The sequence below is a fragment of the Babjeviella inositovora genome (genome assembly GCF_001661335.1).
Source record: "Babjeviella inositovora NRRL Y-12698 unplaced genomic scaffold BABINscaffold_4, whole genome shotgun sequence".
Classification (NCBI taxonomy): domain Eukaryota; kingdom Fungi; phylum Ascomycota; class Pichiomycetes; order Serinales; genus Babjeviella; species Babjeviella inositovora.
The window spans coordinates 134962-153649 of record NW_017566841.1 but is presented as its reverse complement, the minus strand read 5'-3'; the positions used below and the strand labels follow the sequence as shown (position 1 = coordinate 153649).

Here is an 18688-nt window from a genome sequence, read left to right as displayed (position 1 = left end):
CGCTGTGCCGCGCCACGCTCTGCGTCGCCCCACGCTCTACGTCCTGCATAGGCGACTCGCATTCATAGCCGCATGCTAAATGAAAACAAAACTAACCTAAGTAGACAGTAAACAGAACTCAGCTCCTATCACCTCCCAAATTCATCCAGCCATGCCACCCAAAAATCCCGGCCTTTTCTACCGAAACGGACGCGAGGAAACGTTCACAGACCGCCCAATCGGCCGGAGCAAAGAGACAACCTCATGGCCCGAAGATGGCTTGTATCCCACCGCTACACAGGTCAGTAACCCTCTTACCCTACCCGAATAAACCACTAACTTTCTTTAGATGGCACTTTGCGGCTTCTATTATACCCCCACCAAGGCCAGTCTATACAAAGCTACATGCTTTCTGTGTAAAAGGTCTGAGACGCTATGGCGAGGCGTGGAAAACCCAGCGGCGCTACACTTGCAAACCAATCCTGAATGTGCCTGGGCGCAGCTCATCTCTTACTACCTCTTTGCCGAGTCCAAAACTACGATAGACTGGACAGCGGTGCCCATGTTCCTGGAGCCGTTCGGCAAGGCGTGCTACACCCTTAGAGAACAGACGTTTGGTCGCTGGAGCGGAAAACACCACACTAAGGAGGACATGCTCAACGCTGGGTTTTTCTTTAACCCAGAGAACAAAGAAGACGACTGCTGCCAGTGTATGTACTGTGGTGTGTCGCTAGCTGGGTTCGAGCCAGAGGACGACCTCTTCAAGGAACATTGGGACCGCAAAGACAGGCTCGGCGTGGAGTGTTATGCGATGCTTAAGCACCAGGAGATGCAACAGTCGGATAAACGGACCAGCGGAGTCACAATCGAGCCACGGAAGAAGCGCAAGTTAAGAGCAGTGACAAAGTCTCCTGATCCCGTTTCCCCAGCTGTGACGTTGAAGAGAAACACAAAGTTCAATGAATCTATCGAGATGCACAACTCCAGTCCGGAAAAACCAAAGCCACTGGGATCCCCGAAACACGTGTCGTTCTCTGAGTCGAGTGACGAGGCAGAACCCAATAATGGCCTAGTTGAAGTTGAGCCACTGGAGCCCAAAGACGTAGCTGATCATGACGCAGCTATCAGCCTCAGCTCTGATTTGGAAGGAGAAAACAACCGCGAAAAAATCCCGACCGCCAGACGCGCTAGAAACACATCGCTTCGATCCTTACGTGCGACAGTTTCGTTGGAGCCTGAAAGGCTGCGCCAGGCAACCAAATCGCCACGCAGAGATGACCCTCTCAGAAGCTCACGGTCTATCTTCGATTTCCCGAGCGACGACGAGGACGATCTCTTTGATAAGCGTGAATCCTTGGGGACAAAGCTCAAGTCACAGAGCCAGCTAACCAATGCTATGCCGCTAAAGGTTGGGGCAAAGAAAAGCTCTCTGCCAGCTAAACCACTAAGAGCTGCCACCCCAGTGGAGGCTAATGCAACCGTACTGGTGGATACCACTGTTAGAACCATGGCTTCCGTCCCAAATACTATTGCTAAATCATCGAAGGGTGTGATTCTTGATGCAGACCAAAATACACCTTCACCGGTCCATCCTGTGGGAAACACCTCTCAAAGGAAGCCTGGCAGCTCTCCAATCAAGTTCAGCATGATTTATTCCTCTGATGAGGGTGAAAAGTCAGACAGGGACGCTTTGGCAGAATCTACTCCACATGCGAAAACAGCTCATAAGACAGTCGGCACAGAGAGAATTCTGAAATCCAAAATTGCTCTCCAGTTGACTCTAGAACCTTCACCACTGTTATTATTTCCGCAGTCGCCATCGCCATCTGCTAAACGTATAACCGAGGATGCAGTTGGTGCAACTATGAGTTCAGGAGATGATTCCTTCCATTCTACACGTCTAGCCCTGGAGTCAGAGCTCATTAACGATGATGAGGAACGCAAAGTGCAGAGAAAAGATACTGAAATGACTGTTGTGAGAAAGTCGGAAGCGATGGTGCTGGTGCCAGAAAATATGAATATAGAAGAAAAGGCTATTTATGAAGATATAGAGAACAAGGCTATATCTGATGAAGGGAATGCGAAGGAAAAGGCTATTTCTGAAGATGCAATTGAAACAGTCATTAGCGTTCTGAATGCAATGCACACCCACGAAAATGAAACCGCTCTGGAAGGAACTGCTATCTCAGAAGAGATCACCCTGGGCCATGAAACGCTTACCCGCGAAGATGCTGCTCTGGTAAAGGAACAAAAGAAGGATATCAAATCACTGGTGGCGATCAATGGGAATAAGGTTGCACACCAAGATTATATGCTCTTGGAGTCCACCCGAGCTGACTCTAGCCACTCAAAATTGGTTCTCACGCACACCCCAAATGTCAAACACAATTTCATTGAATCCAGCACGCCGGTGATTCGCGACACTGAGGTGTGGGTGCCATCGAAAGAGAAAAGGGTATTTGAGTTGGTTAGTGACATGGGTACTGTCTCACAGTATTTGGGCAACGTTTCCGCGTCCCACTACGAGTTGAATGACGATATGGATGGGACGCTAACCAGTTTCATCGCCAACATGCCGGAGGAGGAATTAGGAATGACGATTTCGGAGTGGATCCAGTATATTTCGAAACAAGGACGCTCGATGTTGATGACGTCAGGTCTGTCGATGCTCAAATACTACGAGGAAGAGTATAAGCGGGGGTTGGCGTTCTTGAACAAGCTCCCAGTGGTAGAGAAAGGCGATGATAGCGACATGTCACTTACGTCTGACAGTGACATGGATGACTACGATTTGCATTAACCCCATGTAAGAGTATTACCCACTGAGGTATGAGCTTGGGGCTTATCTTATTGAACCATGCTATTGGGTACAAGTTATAGGAGATGATTCCACCATTACGCTGAAAGGGCGTGCCAGAGAGTACACCAGCATTTTCAGTACCAAACTGTTGTTGGTACTGGTTTAATCTTCGTTTCCGATTGATGCACATTTACTGATCTTGACTTTTGACTTCCAACTGAGAATTTATCAATCTTTTCTCTGCTAGTGTCATTTATTGTAAAACCATCCAAACCCTCACCGACGGAGAAGCCCTACCATAGCCATATAACTTCAGAGCCACTATGTACGGGAAAAAATAAAAGGAGCTTGCGGCTTTTTAGGATTTAACCTCATATCCACTGTAATAATTATAGAAAAGGCATAAAGGCATAAAGGCATAACCTATATTCGACTAGTAATGTAGACAGCTTCCATTCTATAATCACAATGGAACTTGCTCTGACTGTTAATGGTATGCGCACGTCCACATGCATTCTCTTTGCGGATAAAATTGACACTATGACTTCACTTACATCTTATCTGACTTTGCACAACAATGACTTCCCCTCTTTCTGCATACATCGTCGAGTTTGCGTTAGCATTAAAGACACGCAATGCCGCAAATGTGATGCTCTATCTCTCGATCTCCAATGCGCCTGGCACGGTGTACAAGGCAGAGTTCCCGGTGCCAAGCCAGCACGACCTCAGTGGCATCCGAGAAGAGACATGGCGGGAGCTCATAACTCTCCACATCCGCTTGTGCAAGGCTATTGCAGTCACCGTTGACCTTGTCCAAGCTTTTACGTTGCAAATTGAAGTGCTGAATTGCATGAACCGAATTGCATTACGGGAGGACAACTGGCTCCTCAGACCTCTCTATCAGACGACTACCGAGTTGTACTCATTGTACCGCTTGCGAGCAGCCTCGTCGCCAGAAGAAGACACGTCTAAGGACCTTGAGAAGGTAGCTGACACCGTTAATAAGACGTTTAAGCTCTGTTTGAACGACCGAAACCTCGTGGAAGTGCGCTCGAAAAAGCTCGGTGTGTTTGTGTTTGCCGGCCGATTACTCAAGATCTACATCAAGCTTAACCACTTTGAGTTGGCCAAGTCAGTAGAAAAAGCTATCCTCTCCCTTGTGACGGAATTGCCCACCGTGGATGACGTACCAAAGTCGCATTCCATTCCGTACTTGTATTACTCAGGGCTAATCTCCTCGTACGACGGCGACTTGACTGCGGCTGAGACTAAGCTCACAAGGGCGTTGAGTTTTTGTACCTCCAACAGCACCAAGCAGTTAAAGCACATTCTCGTGTACTTGATTCCGATCAAGTTCCTCAATAAGCGCGTAACGCCGTCACTGCACCTTTACGCACGGTTCCCCGAGCTCGCGGCGTTGTACCGCGGGATTTTCCAGGCGGTACAGACGGGCGATTTGCGATCGTTCGACGCGGCCGTCGAAGGCTGCGAGCAGTTTTTGTTGGATAAGAGCTTGTATTTGATGGTGGAGTACTTGCGGGAATATTGTCTTGTGAAGCTTTTCAAGCGGACGCTTCTGGTCACAGGCAAACACCAGCTTCCTGTTTCGGCGTTACAGGTAACATTAGAGTATTCGCAGACGCACAGGTCGCGGGATAAAGACGAGGAGTTTGTGTATTCGCTCGACAGGGTGGAGTGTTTGTTGGCGAATTTGATCTATAAAGGAAAGGTCAAGGGGTATATGTCGCATCAAAATAGGGTGGTCGTGTTGTCGAAGACGAATGCGTTTCCGCTGCAAGTAGTGAGAGCGAGTACGTAGTAGGAGGCTCTGTGAAGATATTAGTTCTTCTTTTTTTCTTTAATAGAATAAGCGCTGTAATAAGGAATGGAAGTGGGGCGTAAAGGAATGGAGTCATGTGATATATTGTAAATTCTCAGTATTAATTTCAACCTTACCATTATCCCTATCTACACGATGAGCGAGGCCTAAATTAACACAATATGTAGTATTCAAAGTAAAGAATGAGCTTAATCCACGACATGATTTATCGCTTATATAAGTTTTGAAACACTATATAGTGTCAGCAAGGATTTAGTCAACACTATATCATCAATCATACCTATATTCGATGATACACGTCCAATAATCGCGAAAGATAGAGCATCATACAAACATAATTGAGGTAAGGAAGGTGCGATACACTCTTGCTGCTACTGATGATTGATTGTAGTAGAATTATATTGACAGTTAGATATGTATAAGAAGAGTTATAGGCCCAACAAGATGGGTATAATAGATGACAGGCGCGAGGAATACAACAAATAGAATACTATTTACAGACAGATAAAGAATGGGTCAACCTTAGATGGAAAGTGGTCGGAGAAGCTACGATAAATTCTAATTGGCGAGTGTCGCAGACTTAAATTAAAGTTAAACTAGGTAAGGTGCCAAGTGGAAGTGCGTTATCCATTCTCAATCGATACAGCCCTATCTATAGAAGGAGGGGAAACACACATCCTGATAATATCGGGAACAATCCCCTTTGAAAGGACATTCCTGACTGAAACAGCTAATATACACAATAAACCCCCACTTATTACTCTGGAATATATTACATATGTAGGATTATTGTACAATAGACGATAAAAGGTCACCACCAACGTAGCGAAACCGTATCCCCAGAACTTGACCTCTTACCACATTATAGCTCAAACCTCGTTGGAGCCCCTTCAGTCATGCTGCTCACACAGGCAAGTGGTTAACACCGGCAATTCTGTCGATAAATGGTGCCACAGCTGGATGGCTTAAGACATCACCAATGTACGGAAGGGATCGCAAGAACTGAACGACAACTGCGAAAAAGTCGCCAAACAATCCCAAAATCCCGAAACATTCGACAAAGAAACCAATGAAGGATCTTTTGGACAAAATGAGCATGATCCCAATGACAAAGCAGATGGTGCCCCTGCGTTTCTGCGGTCTAGTGAAGAACGCAACAGTCTTTTGCGGCCCGATGATCAAGATCAACCCTATGACAAATAAGATATTCCCAAGCGCCAATAAAGCAGCGTCAAAAAAGGTTAGCACCCCAAAGATAAAGAAAAGCACCCCGGCGGCAGTGAACGCGACACCGAATTCTAAGCGGTTAGTGCTGCAATCGACGTAATAGGCATGAATGAAACTTTCATGGCTACATACTTTGTAATTCTGACAACCAAATCATATCAAGAACGTGATGTAGTCAATAGCTTTGCTTGAGTTGAGGAAGGGTGTAAACGTATCGCAGTATTTTTTTCACTTACAGCCTCCGTGCCTCTGACTCGTGTTCTGTTCCACAGTGCTACATGCAGGAGTAGACATGCTAAATTCATAATGGTGACGATCAACATCAGGCGATTATAATTTTTAAGACTAGGTAGACAGAAAATCATTGATTCGCGTAAAATTTGAGTTGAAGCCAATAATTAAATTATATAAATCACGTTAATCCGTTGCGAATGAATATATTCATGATTGGACCATTGCAAAGTTTTCCTGGTGCCGAGACAATTTCATCACGTGAAGGGCTACATACATGATGTCATAAAATATTTATGTACAGGAGGATTATATGCAGACGCTGTCCATAACGCAAAAAAAAGATCTTCAAGCCACTATTTAATATTACACTCTGTAGTACCAAGTATTGTATCACATGACATTTTCAAACCCCTTGGAAATGGATGACCTAAGCCATAAGCTCGGATCTGTCTCCTTGGAAACGCCGTTCAAAAAGGAGTATTCCTCCTTATCATCTCACAGAAAACTCACCAAGCCTGTACCTGGCTCTTCCCCTAAAGAAAAGTACGACCCAGCTGCTTTGACACGTTACCCCCAGCTGATTGAGAACCCATCCTCCATAAAACATTCTAAGGCCAACTGGGGTAGATTTGCGCGCAGCACCTTTGCCCGCAATGCTAGAGTTTCCGGGGCCGGATTCTTAGACAACCCAGATAAGTTCAGCCGCGAGCAGAGGTTGGCTTCCGATTTGATGTTCAACTTGGAGGAAGAAGGGGATGAGACACAGAATGGCAAGGTTACGGCCGAAGATTTAGTTGTCCCAGGGTTGAAGGTAAGTCTCTTGCCCCACCAGGTTCACGGCTTGCGGTTCCTCACCGCCAGGGAAGAGGACATCTCTTGCAAAGGCGGCTTGCTCTGTGATGACATGGGACTTGGAAAAACCATCCAGATATTGGCATTAATGCTCAAGAACCCCCTGATGCCTTCAAGCGATAAACCCCTGGGTGCCAAGAAGGATAACATACTCCGGGATCGAAGTTGCTCCACGATAAGGCCTACGCTTGTGGTCTGTCCCCTAGCCCTCGCGAGCCAGTGGCTGCAGGAAATCACCAAAAAAGCTCCAGGACTCACTTCTGTGGTGTTCCATGGACGAAGGCGCACGGCAGACCCCAAGGAACTCCTCAAGTATGACGTGGTGATCACCACCTACGATACTGTTCGCTCAGAACGAGAAAAAACCCATTCCGCGTTGTATATCCTCAGCTGGTGGCGCGTGGTGCTTGATGAAGCTCACACTATACAGAACAGCGCCTCCAAGACGGCCAAGGCAACGTTTGCGCTCGCGTCGCACCGCCGCTGGTGCTTGACCGGAACGCCTATCCAGAACAACGTGGAAGGCCTTCAGGCGTTGTTTATCTTCCTCAAGTATAGTAAATTCTCAGACAGTGACTTGTGGAAGACTGAAATCCATCTGACCATAGTCAAAGGGGCGCCTGAGCGGGCCATCAACCTCCTACGGAATGAGTTGAGGGTTGTCATGCTTAGACGGACAAAGGCTGTCCTCCAGAACACAGAGGCGTTCAGTTTGCCTCCCAAGACGGTTCAGCGTGTGTTAGTGCATTTCTCACCTGCAGAGAGGGCGCAGTACAGGCGAATTGAGACGAGGATTGTGGACCGGATTTTACGGGATATTGTGGTGGATTCTGGTGATAAGGTGGATGTTATCTGCTATATGGTGTATTTGTTGCGATTACGCCAGATCGCGTGCCACTGGAAGTTGCTCCAGAATGTTAAAGCCGGGGATGTCGCCATTGAGGAGAAATTCGAAGATGTAATTGGTGAAACCACAGGCGTCATGAATGATGATACTAGCACGAGTAAGAGCCCCGAGGAAGAAACTGGTTTGTCTCCGGTGCCACAATCTGACGATCTCAGTGCCTTATTTGGAAAATTGAAGTTTTCCGAAAAGGAGTGTACCGTGTGCTGTGCCGAAATCCCTGCCACGATGAACACCGAAGGATTATGCGCTGAGTGCTTTGCCAGCTCGAATCCTCCGAAGGAACAAGACAGTGCCAAGACAAAACGTCTCCTCGAGATCCTTCTGGTGCATCCCAAGCGAAAGACTATTGTTTTCTCCCAGTTCACCTCCATGTTGGACTTGCTCGAGCCAGTGTTGGCACGAAAAAAGTTCAAGTTCGTGCGGTACGACGGGGCAATGCTGCGTGCTAAACGAGATGAGGCTTTGGAAATACTCCGAAACGATCCAAGTACCACAATTTTGCTCTGCTCGTTGAAGTGCGGGGCGTTGGGCTTGAACCTCACCTGTGCTTCCCGCGTAGTGCTCTTTGACCCGTGGTGGAATCCCCAGGTCCTGGAGCAGGCAATTGATCGTGTATACCGCTTGGGCCAAACTAGCCCCGTAGATGTCTACGAGTTGGTGGTGGTGGATTCTGTGGAAGAGCGGATTATCAAATTGCAAGACATCAAACGTGCGCTTGCTAAAGCAGTCACTGATGGGGACAAGCTGAGCCAGCTCCAGTTGCTCGGTAGTAAGCTCAGTACCGACCAGTTGTTGGGCTTGTTTGGGGTGAGACAGGGTACCCCAATCAAGAGGGCATCACGTGGTTTGCGTTTAAGATAATGCCACTGGCAATTTGTCCAACTTTTGATCTTAATAGCAGTATTTAAACATGGCCTATAGCTAATTTTTTTGTTTCAATGTCTAATCTCGTAGATTTTAATTGTTTTATATTTCTTAACACTTTGGAGTAAAAAAAAATAGTGTACTTGTATATATGAGGTTGAATAGCACCAGAAATACTACGGGATGAACCGAATATGCACTTACTGTGTGTCGCTTGAGAGTTTATAGTTACCGTTTGAGAATATTCGGCAGTAGATATTAGTTACCAGTTTTCCACATCAATACCTTAAGATATTACCTTCAGCCTACATTAAGCTTCGTGCAGTATACCAATTCTATAAAGACCAGCTAATAGTCCAAATATGGATACATCTAGTCCCTCAGTTTCCCACTATATAGCTCAAACTAACACTCAGATATGGCGATAAGCTTGCCCTAAATGTCAAACTTTCTTGCGCGCTGTATCCGACTACGCTCCGTGCCTCTGACCCTCCCATTAGCGAGGATTTGGGCCCACTCCGCTTCCGAAGCCTGCGCACCGATGCCCTTCACCACGTCACACAACAACCCCACAAAGTCTTTTTTACGCAAATCATTCTCCTTGTGCCACTGGTGGCGCTTCTCGAGCTCCTGAGCGATCATGTGCTCATCTGCGCCAAACTCCTTCAAAATCTCGAGTTTATCCTTGATAATTGCAAGAAGAGAGAACCGCAATTCAGTAGCTTGGTACTTGCTGATTCGTCTTTGCAATATTTCTGGAAGCTTGGCCATGAAGGCGTCGTCTGAGGGACAATCTGCATCGTGCAAAATCGGGGCTTGCTTCAAGCCATCAAGCTCGTAGATCTTGTTCTGGAAGCGCAAGTAGCCCACAAAGTGGAAAAGCCCATCATCGTCATGTGATCTCTGTGCACTCTTTCTATCGTCGTCAAAGAAGGGGTTGGGCGAGGAGAAGGAGTTGTGGATCTGTCTGATTAACTCGGAATTGCCGATGGTTTCGCCCTTCAAATCGCTCTCAAAGCCGTCCACAAACTCCTTAAAGCCACGCATGTCCGCACCAATTTCCACGTCCTCCGTCTTGTTCAACAAAACGTTCAACACTGCCTGGGTGGCGCACGCGTTCTGGATTGTTTGCTGCGCAAAGAAAATGTCTTTATTGTCGAAGTCGTAGATTCCGTCTAAGGGCTGTGACGTTTTGTCAAGGTCAGTGTACTTGAAGAGAAAGACCACTCCGTAAACGGGACTGTTTAACGCTCTTAAACTCCATTCGTCGATGGAGTAGAGGTCTTCGAACTGCACGCCCTCGATGTGCAACAGTGAACAGAGATCAGTGAAGACAGACTATGGGGTTAGTGGGAGCTTATGTGATGAATAAGGAGGGACATACTGCGTCAGAGTCGATTGTGTTCCAACCCGAAGCCATTATGTATTTGAGTACGTCCCAGTATGGGTCAGAAGTAGGAAGCGCCAAGCAAGATATATGGAGAAGTGATGTAGGTAAGTGGTCACGTGAGGGGAGTGAAGGATGCATGGCAAGTTTTGTAATGAGGTAGGACTATTAACATTAATTGAAAACTTAGGTAAAATAGGCAGCAAACATAATATTTTTTCTACCTTTCGATCCTCTTCACAGAAGAAGGTTCTGAATTCAGGGTTTAGCTATATAAATAACGTACCATAAAGTAAGTTGAGGACCAATAGTACCGTATTTGAGCTCCCGACCCTCCGGAAAGAATATACAATTGGGCTATTACCTAAAATGTGTATTCGTCTGTTCTACTTTACCTACAGAATTTTCTTGCAGCGTTGTCTATTTAGGTTATTACGCCGAATACGGTACTTCAGGTACAATATACACGGCACTCGGGTGACGGGCCTGTTGAGTTATCTACGGGGGCTTACCTGTGGAACAATGCTTGATTTTGCCATTCCGCAATCGCCTCATAGTTGCGATATTGATGATTTCATAGTTGTGATATTGATAATTTCAAAGTTGCTCAACAGTATAAACGTTAATACTGCGACAATAAAAAAAAGCAGACCGGATATAGGACAAACCCAGCTTCCAAAAGCCACCACTTTACCAAACGATATATTCATTACGCTCAGTCACAAGTAAATACGTAAATCAAACGCCCACTATTTAACCTGGGCACCCCCATACAAGCTTCTCCACTCATCGATCTTCTTCTCTTCGATTCTCTTGAACAAGTACTGGGCCTTACCGATACAGTGGCCTCCTTGGATAGGCAAGATGAAACCATCTGGGATGCGCAAGGCCTCGGTTCTCAAGATGTCATTAATCTGGCGGGAGGTCTCTGGGATGTAGGGAGAGAAGATTGCTCCCAAGATATAGACCAAGTTGATCCCCACCATGATCACAGCGTCAGACTTGTCTGGCTGGTCGGAGTACAAGGAGTTGTCCAACTTGTTTTCCTGCAAGAATTGGTTACCCCTGGAGGAGATGGCCATGGCGATTTCTAATCCACGTCTTTCCTGGACACCTTCCATAGCAGTGACGTACTGGGCCAACAACTCATTGATATCCTTCTGGAAGACATCGTAGTTTGGCAAGTTCTTGACATCGAAGGCTGGCAAAACCCCATTATACTTGGCATTAACAAACTTGACCAATCTGTTGACGTAGTTCCCTAAGTTAGCCAACAACTCGTTGTTGTTCTTGGCGACGAACTCGGCCCATGAGAACTGTGAGTCGGAGGTTTCTGGTCTCACGGACGCGAGGTAGTATCTCCAGACAGATGCGGAAATACCGGTATCCTGGGCATTGTTCCCAAAGACACCAACCCCTCTGGACTTGGAGAACTTGCCGCCTTCGTACTGAAGGTACTCGGTGGTGTTCAAGTGGTGTAACATGGTCCATTCGGCGCGGGTCCCAATCTGGGAGGCCGGGAAAACAACGGTATGGAATGGAACATTATCCTTACCCATAAACTGGTACAACTGCACATTTTCCGGATTCTTCCACCATTTTTCCCAGTTGTTTTCCGAATAGTTTGCAGTGATGGAGATGTACCCGATGGTGGCATCGAACCACACGTACAACACCTTGTTCTCAAACTCGCCCTTCAACGGCACCGGGGTACCCCAAACGAGGTCTCTGGTAATACATCTCGGGTTCAAGCCCTCCTTCAACCACGAGTTGGTGATAGTCTTGGAGTTCTTCGACCAGTTGCCTTCAGTAGATGCCTTGAGCACCCATTCCTTCAACTCAGGTTCCAACTTGTCCAACGACAAGAAAATATGCTTGGACTCTCTAATCTCTGGAGAGGTACCGTCCAACTTGCATCTTGGCTGGATCAACTCGAACGGGTTGAGCAAGTTCCCACATTTGTCACACTGGTCACCTCTGGCATCCTCGTACGAGCACTTAGGACAGATTCCTTCGACATAACGGTCGGCCAAGAACCCGTTGTGCACCGGACAGTATAACTGCTTCATGGTCTGCTCCTCCAAGAAATCGTTATCGTACAATCCCATAAAGATATCCTGGGCGATCTCGGTCTGCTTGTCGGTGGTGGTTCTGCCGAAGTAGTCGAAGCCGATCTGGAACCACTCGTACACCTCCTTGTGGATCTTGTGGTACTTTGCGCATAACTCGCGCGGAGTTACCTTTTCCTCCAAGGCCTTGGTTTCGGTAGCCGTACCGTACTCATCTGTACCGCACATATATAAAGTGTTGTAGTTTCTCGCCTTACAATATCTGGAGTAAATATCCGCAGACAAGACGGAACCAACAATGTTACCCAAATGTGGCACATTATTGACGTATGGCAAAGCAGAGGTGATCAAAATGTTACGTTCGCCAACCTTTGGGATGATTTCTGTGGCCTGTTTGTTAACCTGGACACCAGCTTGCACGTTAATGGCGCCAGTGTTCTCCTTCTTGGTTCTTTCCACGGTGGTGAGAGCAAGAGCGGCTTTAACACCCTTTGTAACAGCCGGAAGAGCAGAAAATTCAGCAAACCATGCAGTAGGAGCCTTGGCCAACACTGGGTACGCGGCAGCAAAGTAGATAATCTGCTCAGCGGTAAGCTCGGCCTTGGAAAACTCGACAGTCAAGAGTTCAGCGGTCAAGGAGCTCTGCTTAGTGGCGGCATGTAAGGTTGTTTCCTCGTAGACAGTAGAGGCAGAGAAGTCATTACTGAGGTACTTGACAATGGCGTTGGCCTCAATCAAGGTAAAGCCGCTCTTCTTGTCGAGCAAGGTAACAGTGTCGGTCTCGTTGGCAGCCACTTCGAGCTTAGGCTGGAACGCACTGGCCGCAATGGCGACCTTGAGATTGGCGACTAAGGTGAGGGACGTACTACCAGTAGCAGTAAGGATTTCTAACGACATGAAGGGGGAGGGAGAGGGGAGGGGTATGAAGAAAGTTAAGGAAGGTGTGAAGTGTGTGTCAATGCTAATAAGCTGAAGTGGAGAAATGTGGAAAACGATGACTGATCGTTTATGGTAAGTGCACGACCTTAGTGTGGAGATGAACTGCGCAAAAGAGGTATTATTTAAGAAATGGGTTTATTTAAGAAATGGGTCTATTTTTTTTATGGTTGTAGTTAATTTCTAGACACGGGGTGTAAGAGTAGTTTCTGTTACGAAAGAAAAATCAGTGTACAGGTATAAGAAACCCGTGTTTGTGGCCTGTGCAGATCGCCGCCCATGTACAGATTTTGTTAGATTTGGTCAAATGTTACCTTGGAGATTTAACCCGATACTTCGGGCGTGGTCAACTATCTGCGGTCACTAAAATGAAAGGGCTGAGTGTTTCAGTTCACATTTTCTGTGTCCCCGAGATTTGGCGTTATTATTATCAGATCTCTTTCAGAGCTATAAGGGGATGGGCATGCCTTCACGACACAGCACGCTTAAACGTATCTCTACCAAAGCTGATTCCCTCTTGCCCCAAACCTGAAGCATTGATTTACCAATTTCACTTGTAGACATTCTTTCAATTGGTTAAGATGCTCAGCCCTGGTTGCTTTGCCCTCTCATACTCACACCGGACACATTGAGTTTTTGGAGCAGTTTTAGATACTTTTTGTCCAACTTAATATTACTCATAGAATTAAGGCGGGCCCCGTCAAGGACGTTTATGTCAATTTTTTTCCCAGGCGTCTGATTTAGTACGAGCTGTATTGTTCACTAGAGCTTATGGCACTAGCATCAAATCGGAGAAGCTTTCTACGGAGGAAATAGGAATCCTGTTGATCACCCCGAAAAGAGCTTAGGCATTCTTCCATACGCCTGAATAAAGTGCTAGAACCGGAGCATCACATCGTTAATCTTCTCTGGCGTTTTCTCAGAACTCGGAGTCACACATTAGATACGCAATGCTAAATTTCCAATCCCACAGTCCTTTACTCTGCAATCTTGACATTTCCAAACACCCGGTCGAGTTCGTTAAAGACTTCTGGCTCGGACGACAGTGATCCAAGCACTTTTCCCGGCTCCTCCACCTTTGACTGAGCTTTTGCTGAGGGGATAAGAACGTTGTCGAGGTATCCCGGAGCAAAGCGTTTCATCTTTGCGTCTTTCCACAGCAAAAATTCGCTCCGCTCTAGTTCATTCAACGCAGCTATTTTGTGTTTACGCCTGTTGATTTCCTCGCACCATCGTTCTAGCTCTTCTTCTACGGTGGGAGCACCGGTTCCCGTCAGGAGTGGAAATTCGAGGCTGGTTGGGATTGAATTAACGTCAAAGTTGAGCTTTAGCGGCTGCGGCGGGTGGTAGAACGGGGATACGATTAAAGGGACCTGTTGGAGGAGGCGATTGGCTAAGGCGTTAGCATGGAACAAAGAGGAGCTATGAGGATACTTACGCTTATCCGAAGACATAATATGATGGAATGAGGTGGAGAGTGGCACAGGGTCAGAAGTAAAGGTATGGTTCGATTTATCCAGCACATGTAGAATATCCTGTAGGTAGTGAAGTCATGGGATGTGCTAATCTAATGTCAACATCCAGACTCCAAAAAAGCGCATTCCACAGAAGTCGGACATATATAGTTTTTAAATTGTAAAACTGTACAATCCAGATGCATTCTAGAGTTGTTGATTCATCTCAAGTACCGTTAAACTGGGTGAAGTTAATACATTCAATTTACGGATAGTCATTTGATAACGTCTGGGTTTCATCAGCTATCCTGTATATACCAGCGTGCGTAACACGCCCACATACTAATTTTTTTTCAATCTTTTGCAGCCATCATGTTCCATTTAACTAGCATTACCCATACCATGGCTTCACACATTATCGCACAGGCACAGGCGTACCTTCCGAATATCCCCTTGACGATGGTGTCGCAGGGCGCAGAGGCGCTTGTGTTCACCACTACGACCCACCCATGCTTGCCAGTGAGCGAGCAGACCGATACCACCTACATCATCAAATACAGGCCGTCCAAGCCATACCGCCATCCGAAGCTCGATGCGCAGATCACAAAACACCGTACAATCTCGGAGGCGAAGATTATGCACAAGCTTGGGCAGCTCGGAATTCGCGTGCCGCGGTTAGTTGCGGTGGACGCGCCAAAGGGCATCATCTGGATGCACTTTGTGGGCAAGCTACTCGCGAATGGCGAGATGTCGTCACTCAAAAACTGGTTGTGGTACTTGGAGCGCGTAAGCGCGCCGGGCAGCGCGACTGATGCGGGTACCGCGCGCATTTTGACACAGGTGGGGCGCGAGATTGGCCGGTTGCACATGCACGACATTGTGCACGGTGATCTCACCACATCAAACATTTTGTTGGAGCAGCCACACACAGATATGAATGACACGGACTGGGAGCCGGTGTTGATTGACTATGGGTTAGGGTCTTATTCCGGTTTGCCAGAAGATAAGGCTGTGGATTTGTATGTCTTGGAGCGGGCGTTGCTCAGCACGCACCCGGTGTTTAGCGAGAAATACAACGCGTGGGTCTTGGAGGGCTACGCATTAGGTCATGCCGAGGTGGGCGGCAAACTCGGCGGCAAGAAGTGCACCGAGACCTTGCGGCGTCTAGATGAAGTGCGCATGCGCGGGAGAAAGCGCAGTTTGCTCGGATAGGAGGGTGTTTTTTTTACCGAAACAGTGGGGAGGAGATATGAATCAACAAAACGATTCCATTGAATAGAAATGGTGGAGACATTTGGGTCAAATAGCAAGCGGGAAACTACTAGCGTGGATTGCTCACCTGAATGAGTGATAATTAATTATAAACCTCAAGAAACTTTTAGATATATGTATGGTAATGTACTAAAAAGGTGATATGAGTTTGAACATCTACTGATCCGGCACCATATCCTGGTTTAGACCGTTTTTTTCCTTTCCGCCACACCGCCACCGCTGCGCCACAGTAGTGTTGTCACCGCTTAATTTTCACACAACAGCTATCAGACTCTGGATTTCACTATAAGCATTTATACACACCCAATCACTACTTTACAGCACATCTTATCAAGCCATGTCCAGCAGAACAGAAAGAGCATGCATGCTATGCGGAATTATCCAAACCACCCAGCAGTTCAACGACAACGGGTGCCCCAACTGCGAAAGTATCTTGAAGATCGCGGACGAGGGCTACGCCGACGTCACATCCCCGGCGTTCGAGGGTTTGGTGGCTGTAGGTGATCCTGCCAACTCCTGGGTTGGAAAATGGTTGAGAATTAACAACTTCATCCCAGGCATGTACGCCGTTAAGGTCAACGGGAAGTTGCCGCCATCGGTGGTGCAAGACATGGAAGAGCAGGGCTTGACCTACAGGCCGAGAGACGGTAGTGCCCTTGATTAAGAACTTTCATTGATAGCACCAAATGGCTGTCATATTTAGAACTTACCCGCTGTATATTACTATAAAATTTGTCCGTATTATTGGGGTTGTAATTTTGATGTCAAGGATGTATGCAAAGGAGACTACCGAGCAAGTGGCGTATTTAAACGTAATCCTCATGTGACGCTTCCAGAGTCCGTAAGAAAGACATATGAGTATATAAAAGCACTTTTTATAGCATTATTAGTAGGTCGCTTCACCCATTCTCAACCGACGCCCTAAGAATTGACAAATACACGGGGTTTTGCACTATTTACCATCTCAAAAAAAAAACCCTTATCCTCGTCTCCGACTTTGAACTGGTACTTACCCCTAAAAGAACAACGGAACCTCAACAGCCCCTCCATAACTCTCGAGCTGCCTTTCACGATCATCATCGTCTTCGTGCCTGCGTTTTGATCCTATCGTCGAGTCGTTCACCTGGATGTTTTGCGCGGTGGCCTCGTAGCTACTCTGCGCAGCGCTCGGCTCCGTAGTTTCATTTTCCGTCTCTAAAATGGTTGCGGTGCTGAACGGGCGCTGTATTATACGGCGAATCGGCTGTATATCAGCAGAAAGCTCGTCCTCGTCCTCCCGGGGCTGCGAGTCCTCTTCAAGCAACGTGTTAAGCTCGAGATCAATCTCTTCTACGTTCATCTCCAAGATATTGAACTCAATAATCGTCCCTTGGTAGTTGTTAAGCTCGTGGTTGTTGATTAACAAGTGGAACGACATTAACCCCTGGGAATCCTTCATGATCTTGGTCTTGTGTGAGAGCCGCACCGGGCGGATGATCTTGCTCAAAATTGGGTAGTTGTACCGGGAGATGATGGCGGATTGCATCTGCAGTTCGTCGTCCACAGGGACTGAGTCATAATTCTTGTATATCGTCAACTGCTCGAGAATAGACCGTTCCTGGGGAAACATCATTTTAGAATACCCAATCTCACCGCGAGAGATAAAGTTTAACTCGTTGTGAATACGCGTCTTATTGCGTGTGGTAACCCTTCCGCTGACGTCACTCTCATTCAGCCGTTTCTTGTTCATGTTGCTGACGTAGATGAACAAATCCTCCGTGTTTATATCTTTGAGATCCTTCAAGATGTTATGGAAAACGTCTGACTTGATCATCAACTCGTACACAAGCATCAGATGGTCGATGCACAACACCATATCCTGCTGCAAGGTCTCATCGATGTGAAACGTCAGAAACTCCACCTTCTCGTTCATCTTGCCATCCTTGAAGTCGATAACCAATGGATCGCCGTGGCGCCGGTAGGAGATGATGCACTGGATGTCGTACAAGTGCAGGTGTGCCAACGTAGTCCCACCGTTTGTCGGAAGAAGTGACGCAGCGTTGAAACTCTGGTTGGCCATGTTGAAACAGTCGCTGATAGAGTTAAGATCGATTCCGATTTCGATTTTGCGCCCATCTTCGTCGTCACTGACCTGCGTCATATCGTTGTCATTCTCCCCTCTTTGTGCACCGGGTAGCTGGAGGTTATAACTGCTAAAAAGTGTCTTGTCGAGCGAAAGACGAATCTTGCAGATGTGGTTGTTTTCTGTTACCAAGTTGATGCCATCGTTCGTGATTTGGAGAAGCGCCTGTGTCTTGGCGCTGGTGATGGACTGTAACACCTGCGCAATATGGGCGATTTGCGTCGTGGAAGCCGTGAATAGTAGGTCGCCAGTCATAAAAAATTTCGTCACTGAACTGAGAGAGGGTTGAGAGTCTTAGCTTATATCGCGATGATAATTGTATTATTCTCAAATTTGCCTCTGCAGATAACCTGTATGCAGAGGCTCGGTCTAAACTTCAAGTGCATTTTTGTTAGGAACTGTCTGGACCCTGCACGACTCTTGGGTTTCCGTGAACCAGCACTGCTAGCTTTGGTGGTTCGTTGAAACTAGTTAAGTGTAGTATTAGTTCTACCGCGGGCTTACAATGCTTGATTTATGCTTGTTAGTTTTATTAAGCCCCGATTTATCATATAGGAGTGATTACCTAAGCTACTAGATTTACTTATGAAAGGTACTCTTAGTCAGCTTAAGCCAACAATCGCAACAATCACCATATCCCATGAACGGACAATAATTACTTTTCTCAATATACCTCACATGGAATTTGCAATATCATGGGTGGTTAATGACTGCGTTCTGAAACAATATGGGACAGCACTTCCGT

The 18688-nt window shown here is 46.8% G+C and overlaps 11 protein-coding genes across 11 annotated transcripts; 6 read left to right on the top strand and 5 right to left on the bottom strand.

Moving 5' to 3' along the window:
• Positions 1 to 122: 122 nt before the first annotated feature.
• Positions 123 to 3175, top strand: BABINDRAFT_160805 (baculoviral IAP repeat-containing protein). The gene is made up of 2 exons (XM_019128461.1): positions 123 to 280; positions 329 to 3175. Exons 1-2 carry the CDS (start codon positions 152 to 154, stop codon positions 2777 to 2779), a joined length of 2580 nt encoding a protein of 859 aa, XP_018985862.1. The 5' UTR covers positions 123 to 151; the 3' UTR covers positions 2780 to 3175.
• Positions 3176 to 3351: 176 nt separating this feature from the next.
• Positions 3352 to 4691, top strand: BABINDRAFT_160804 (uncharacterized protein). Its single transcript, XM_019128460.1, has one exon. It carries the CDS (start codon positions 3357 to 3359, stop codon positions 4596 to 4598), a length of 1242 nt encoding a protein of 413 aa, XP_018985861.1. The 5' UTR covers positions 3352 to 3356; the 3' UTR covers positions 4599 to 4691.
• A 499-nt stretch (positions 4692 to 5190) lies between these two features.
• On the bottom strand, positions 5191 to 6003 carry BABINDRAFT_47552 (uncharacterized protein; the record flags this gene model as incomplete). The annotated part of the gene is made up of 2 exons (XM_019132129.1): positions 5191 to 5917; positions 5979 to 6003. The coding sequence occupies 2 exons, from the start codon at positions 6001 to 6003 to the stop codon at positions 5523 to 5525; spliced, it is 420 nt and encodes a 139-aa protein (XP_018985860.1). The 3' UTR covers positions 5191 to 5522.
• Positions 6004 to 6474: 471 nt separating this feature from the next.
• BABINDRAFT_7256 (DEAD/DEAH box helicase) lies at positions 6475 to 8700 on the top strand (the record flags this gene model as incomplete). Its single annotated transcript, XM_019132589.1, has 1 exon — positions 6475 to 8700. The coding sequence occupies one exon, from the start codon at positions 6475 to 6477 to the stop codon at positions 8698 to 8700; it is 2226 nt and encodes a 741-aa protein (XP_018985859.1).
• Positions 8701 to 9019: 319 nt separating this feature from the next.
• Positions 9020 to 10134, bottom strand: YUH2 (Yuh2p). The gene has a single exon (XM_019128459.1). The coding sequence runs from the start codon at positions 9748 to 9750 to the stop codon at positions 9139 to 9141; it is 612 nt and encodes a 203-aa protein (XP_018985858.1). The 5' UTR covers positions 9751 to 10134; the 3' UTR covers positions 9020 to 9138.
• Positions 10135 to 10379: 245 nt separating this feature from the next.
• BABINDRAFT_124615 (uncharacterized protein) lies at positions 10380 to 10870 on the top strand. Its single transcript, XM_019126972.1, has one exon. It carries the CDS (start codon positions 10460 to 10462, stop codon positions 10817 to 10819), a length of 360 nt encoding a protein of 119 aa, XP_018985857.1. The 5' UTR covers positions 10380 to 10459; the 3' UTR covers positions 10820 to 10870.
• Positions 10830 to 13242, bottom strand: MES1 (methionine--tRNA ligase). Its single transcript, XM_019126971.1, has one exon. It carries the CDS (start codon positions 13054 to 13056, stop codon positions 10840 to 10842), a length of 2217 nt encoding a protein of 738 aa, XP_018985856.1. The 5' UTR covers positions 13057 to 13242; the 3' UTR covers positions 10830 to 10839.
• Positions 13243 to 14072: 830 nt separating this feature from the next.
• On the bottom strand, positions 14073 to 14549 carry MVB12 (Mvb12p; the record flags this gene model as incomplete). The annotated part of the gene is made up of 2 exons (XM_019132588.1): positions 14073 to 14488; positions 14534 to 14549. 2 exons carry the CDS (start codon positions 14547 to 14549, stop codon positions 14073 to 14075), a joined length of 432 nt encoding a protein of 143 aa, XP_018985855.1.
• A 298-nt stretch (positions 14550 to 14847) lies between these two features.
• BABINDRAFT_160800 (serine/threonine protein kinase) lies at positions 14848 to 16057 on the top strand. The gene has a single exon (XM_019128458.1). It carries the CDS (start codon positions 14952 to 14954, stop codon positions 15759 to 15761), a length of 810 nt encoding a protein of 269 aa, XP_018985854.1. The 5' UTR covers positions 14848 to 14951; the 3' UTR covers positions 15762 to 16057.
• A 101-nt stretch (positions 16058 to 16158) lies between these two features.
• BABINDRAFT_166143 (transcription elongation factor) lies at positions 16159 to 16485 on the top strand (the record flags this gene model as incomplete). The annotated part of the gene is made up of 1 exon (XM_019130399.1): positions 16159 to 16485. One exon carries the CDS (start codon positions 16159 to 16161, stop codon positions 16483 to 16485), a length of 327 nt encoding a protein of 108 aa, XP_018985853.1.
• Positions 16486 to 17142: 657 nt separating this feature from the next.
• On the bottom strand, positions 17143 to 18180 carry BABINDRAFT_19406 (uncharacterized protein; the record flags this gene model as incomplete). Its single annotated transcript, XM_019131214.1, has 3 exons — positions 17143 to 17490; positions 17560 to 17936; positions 17991 to 18180. Coding segments are annotated over 3 exons (915 nt in total), but the record flags the coding sequence as incomplete, so codon positions are not given.
• Between the last annotated feature and the right edge of the window lie 508 nt (positions 18181 to 18688).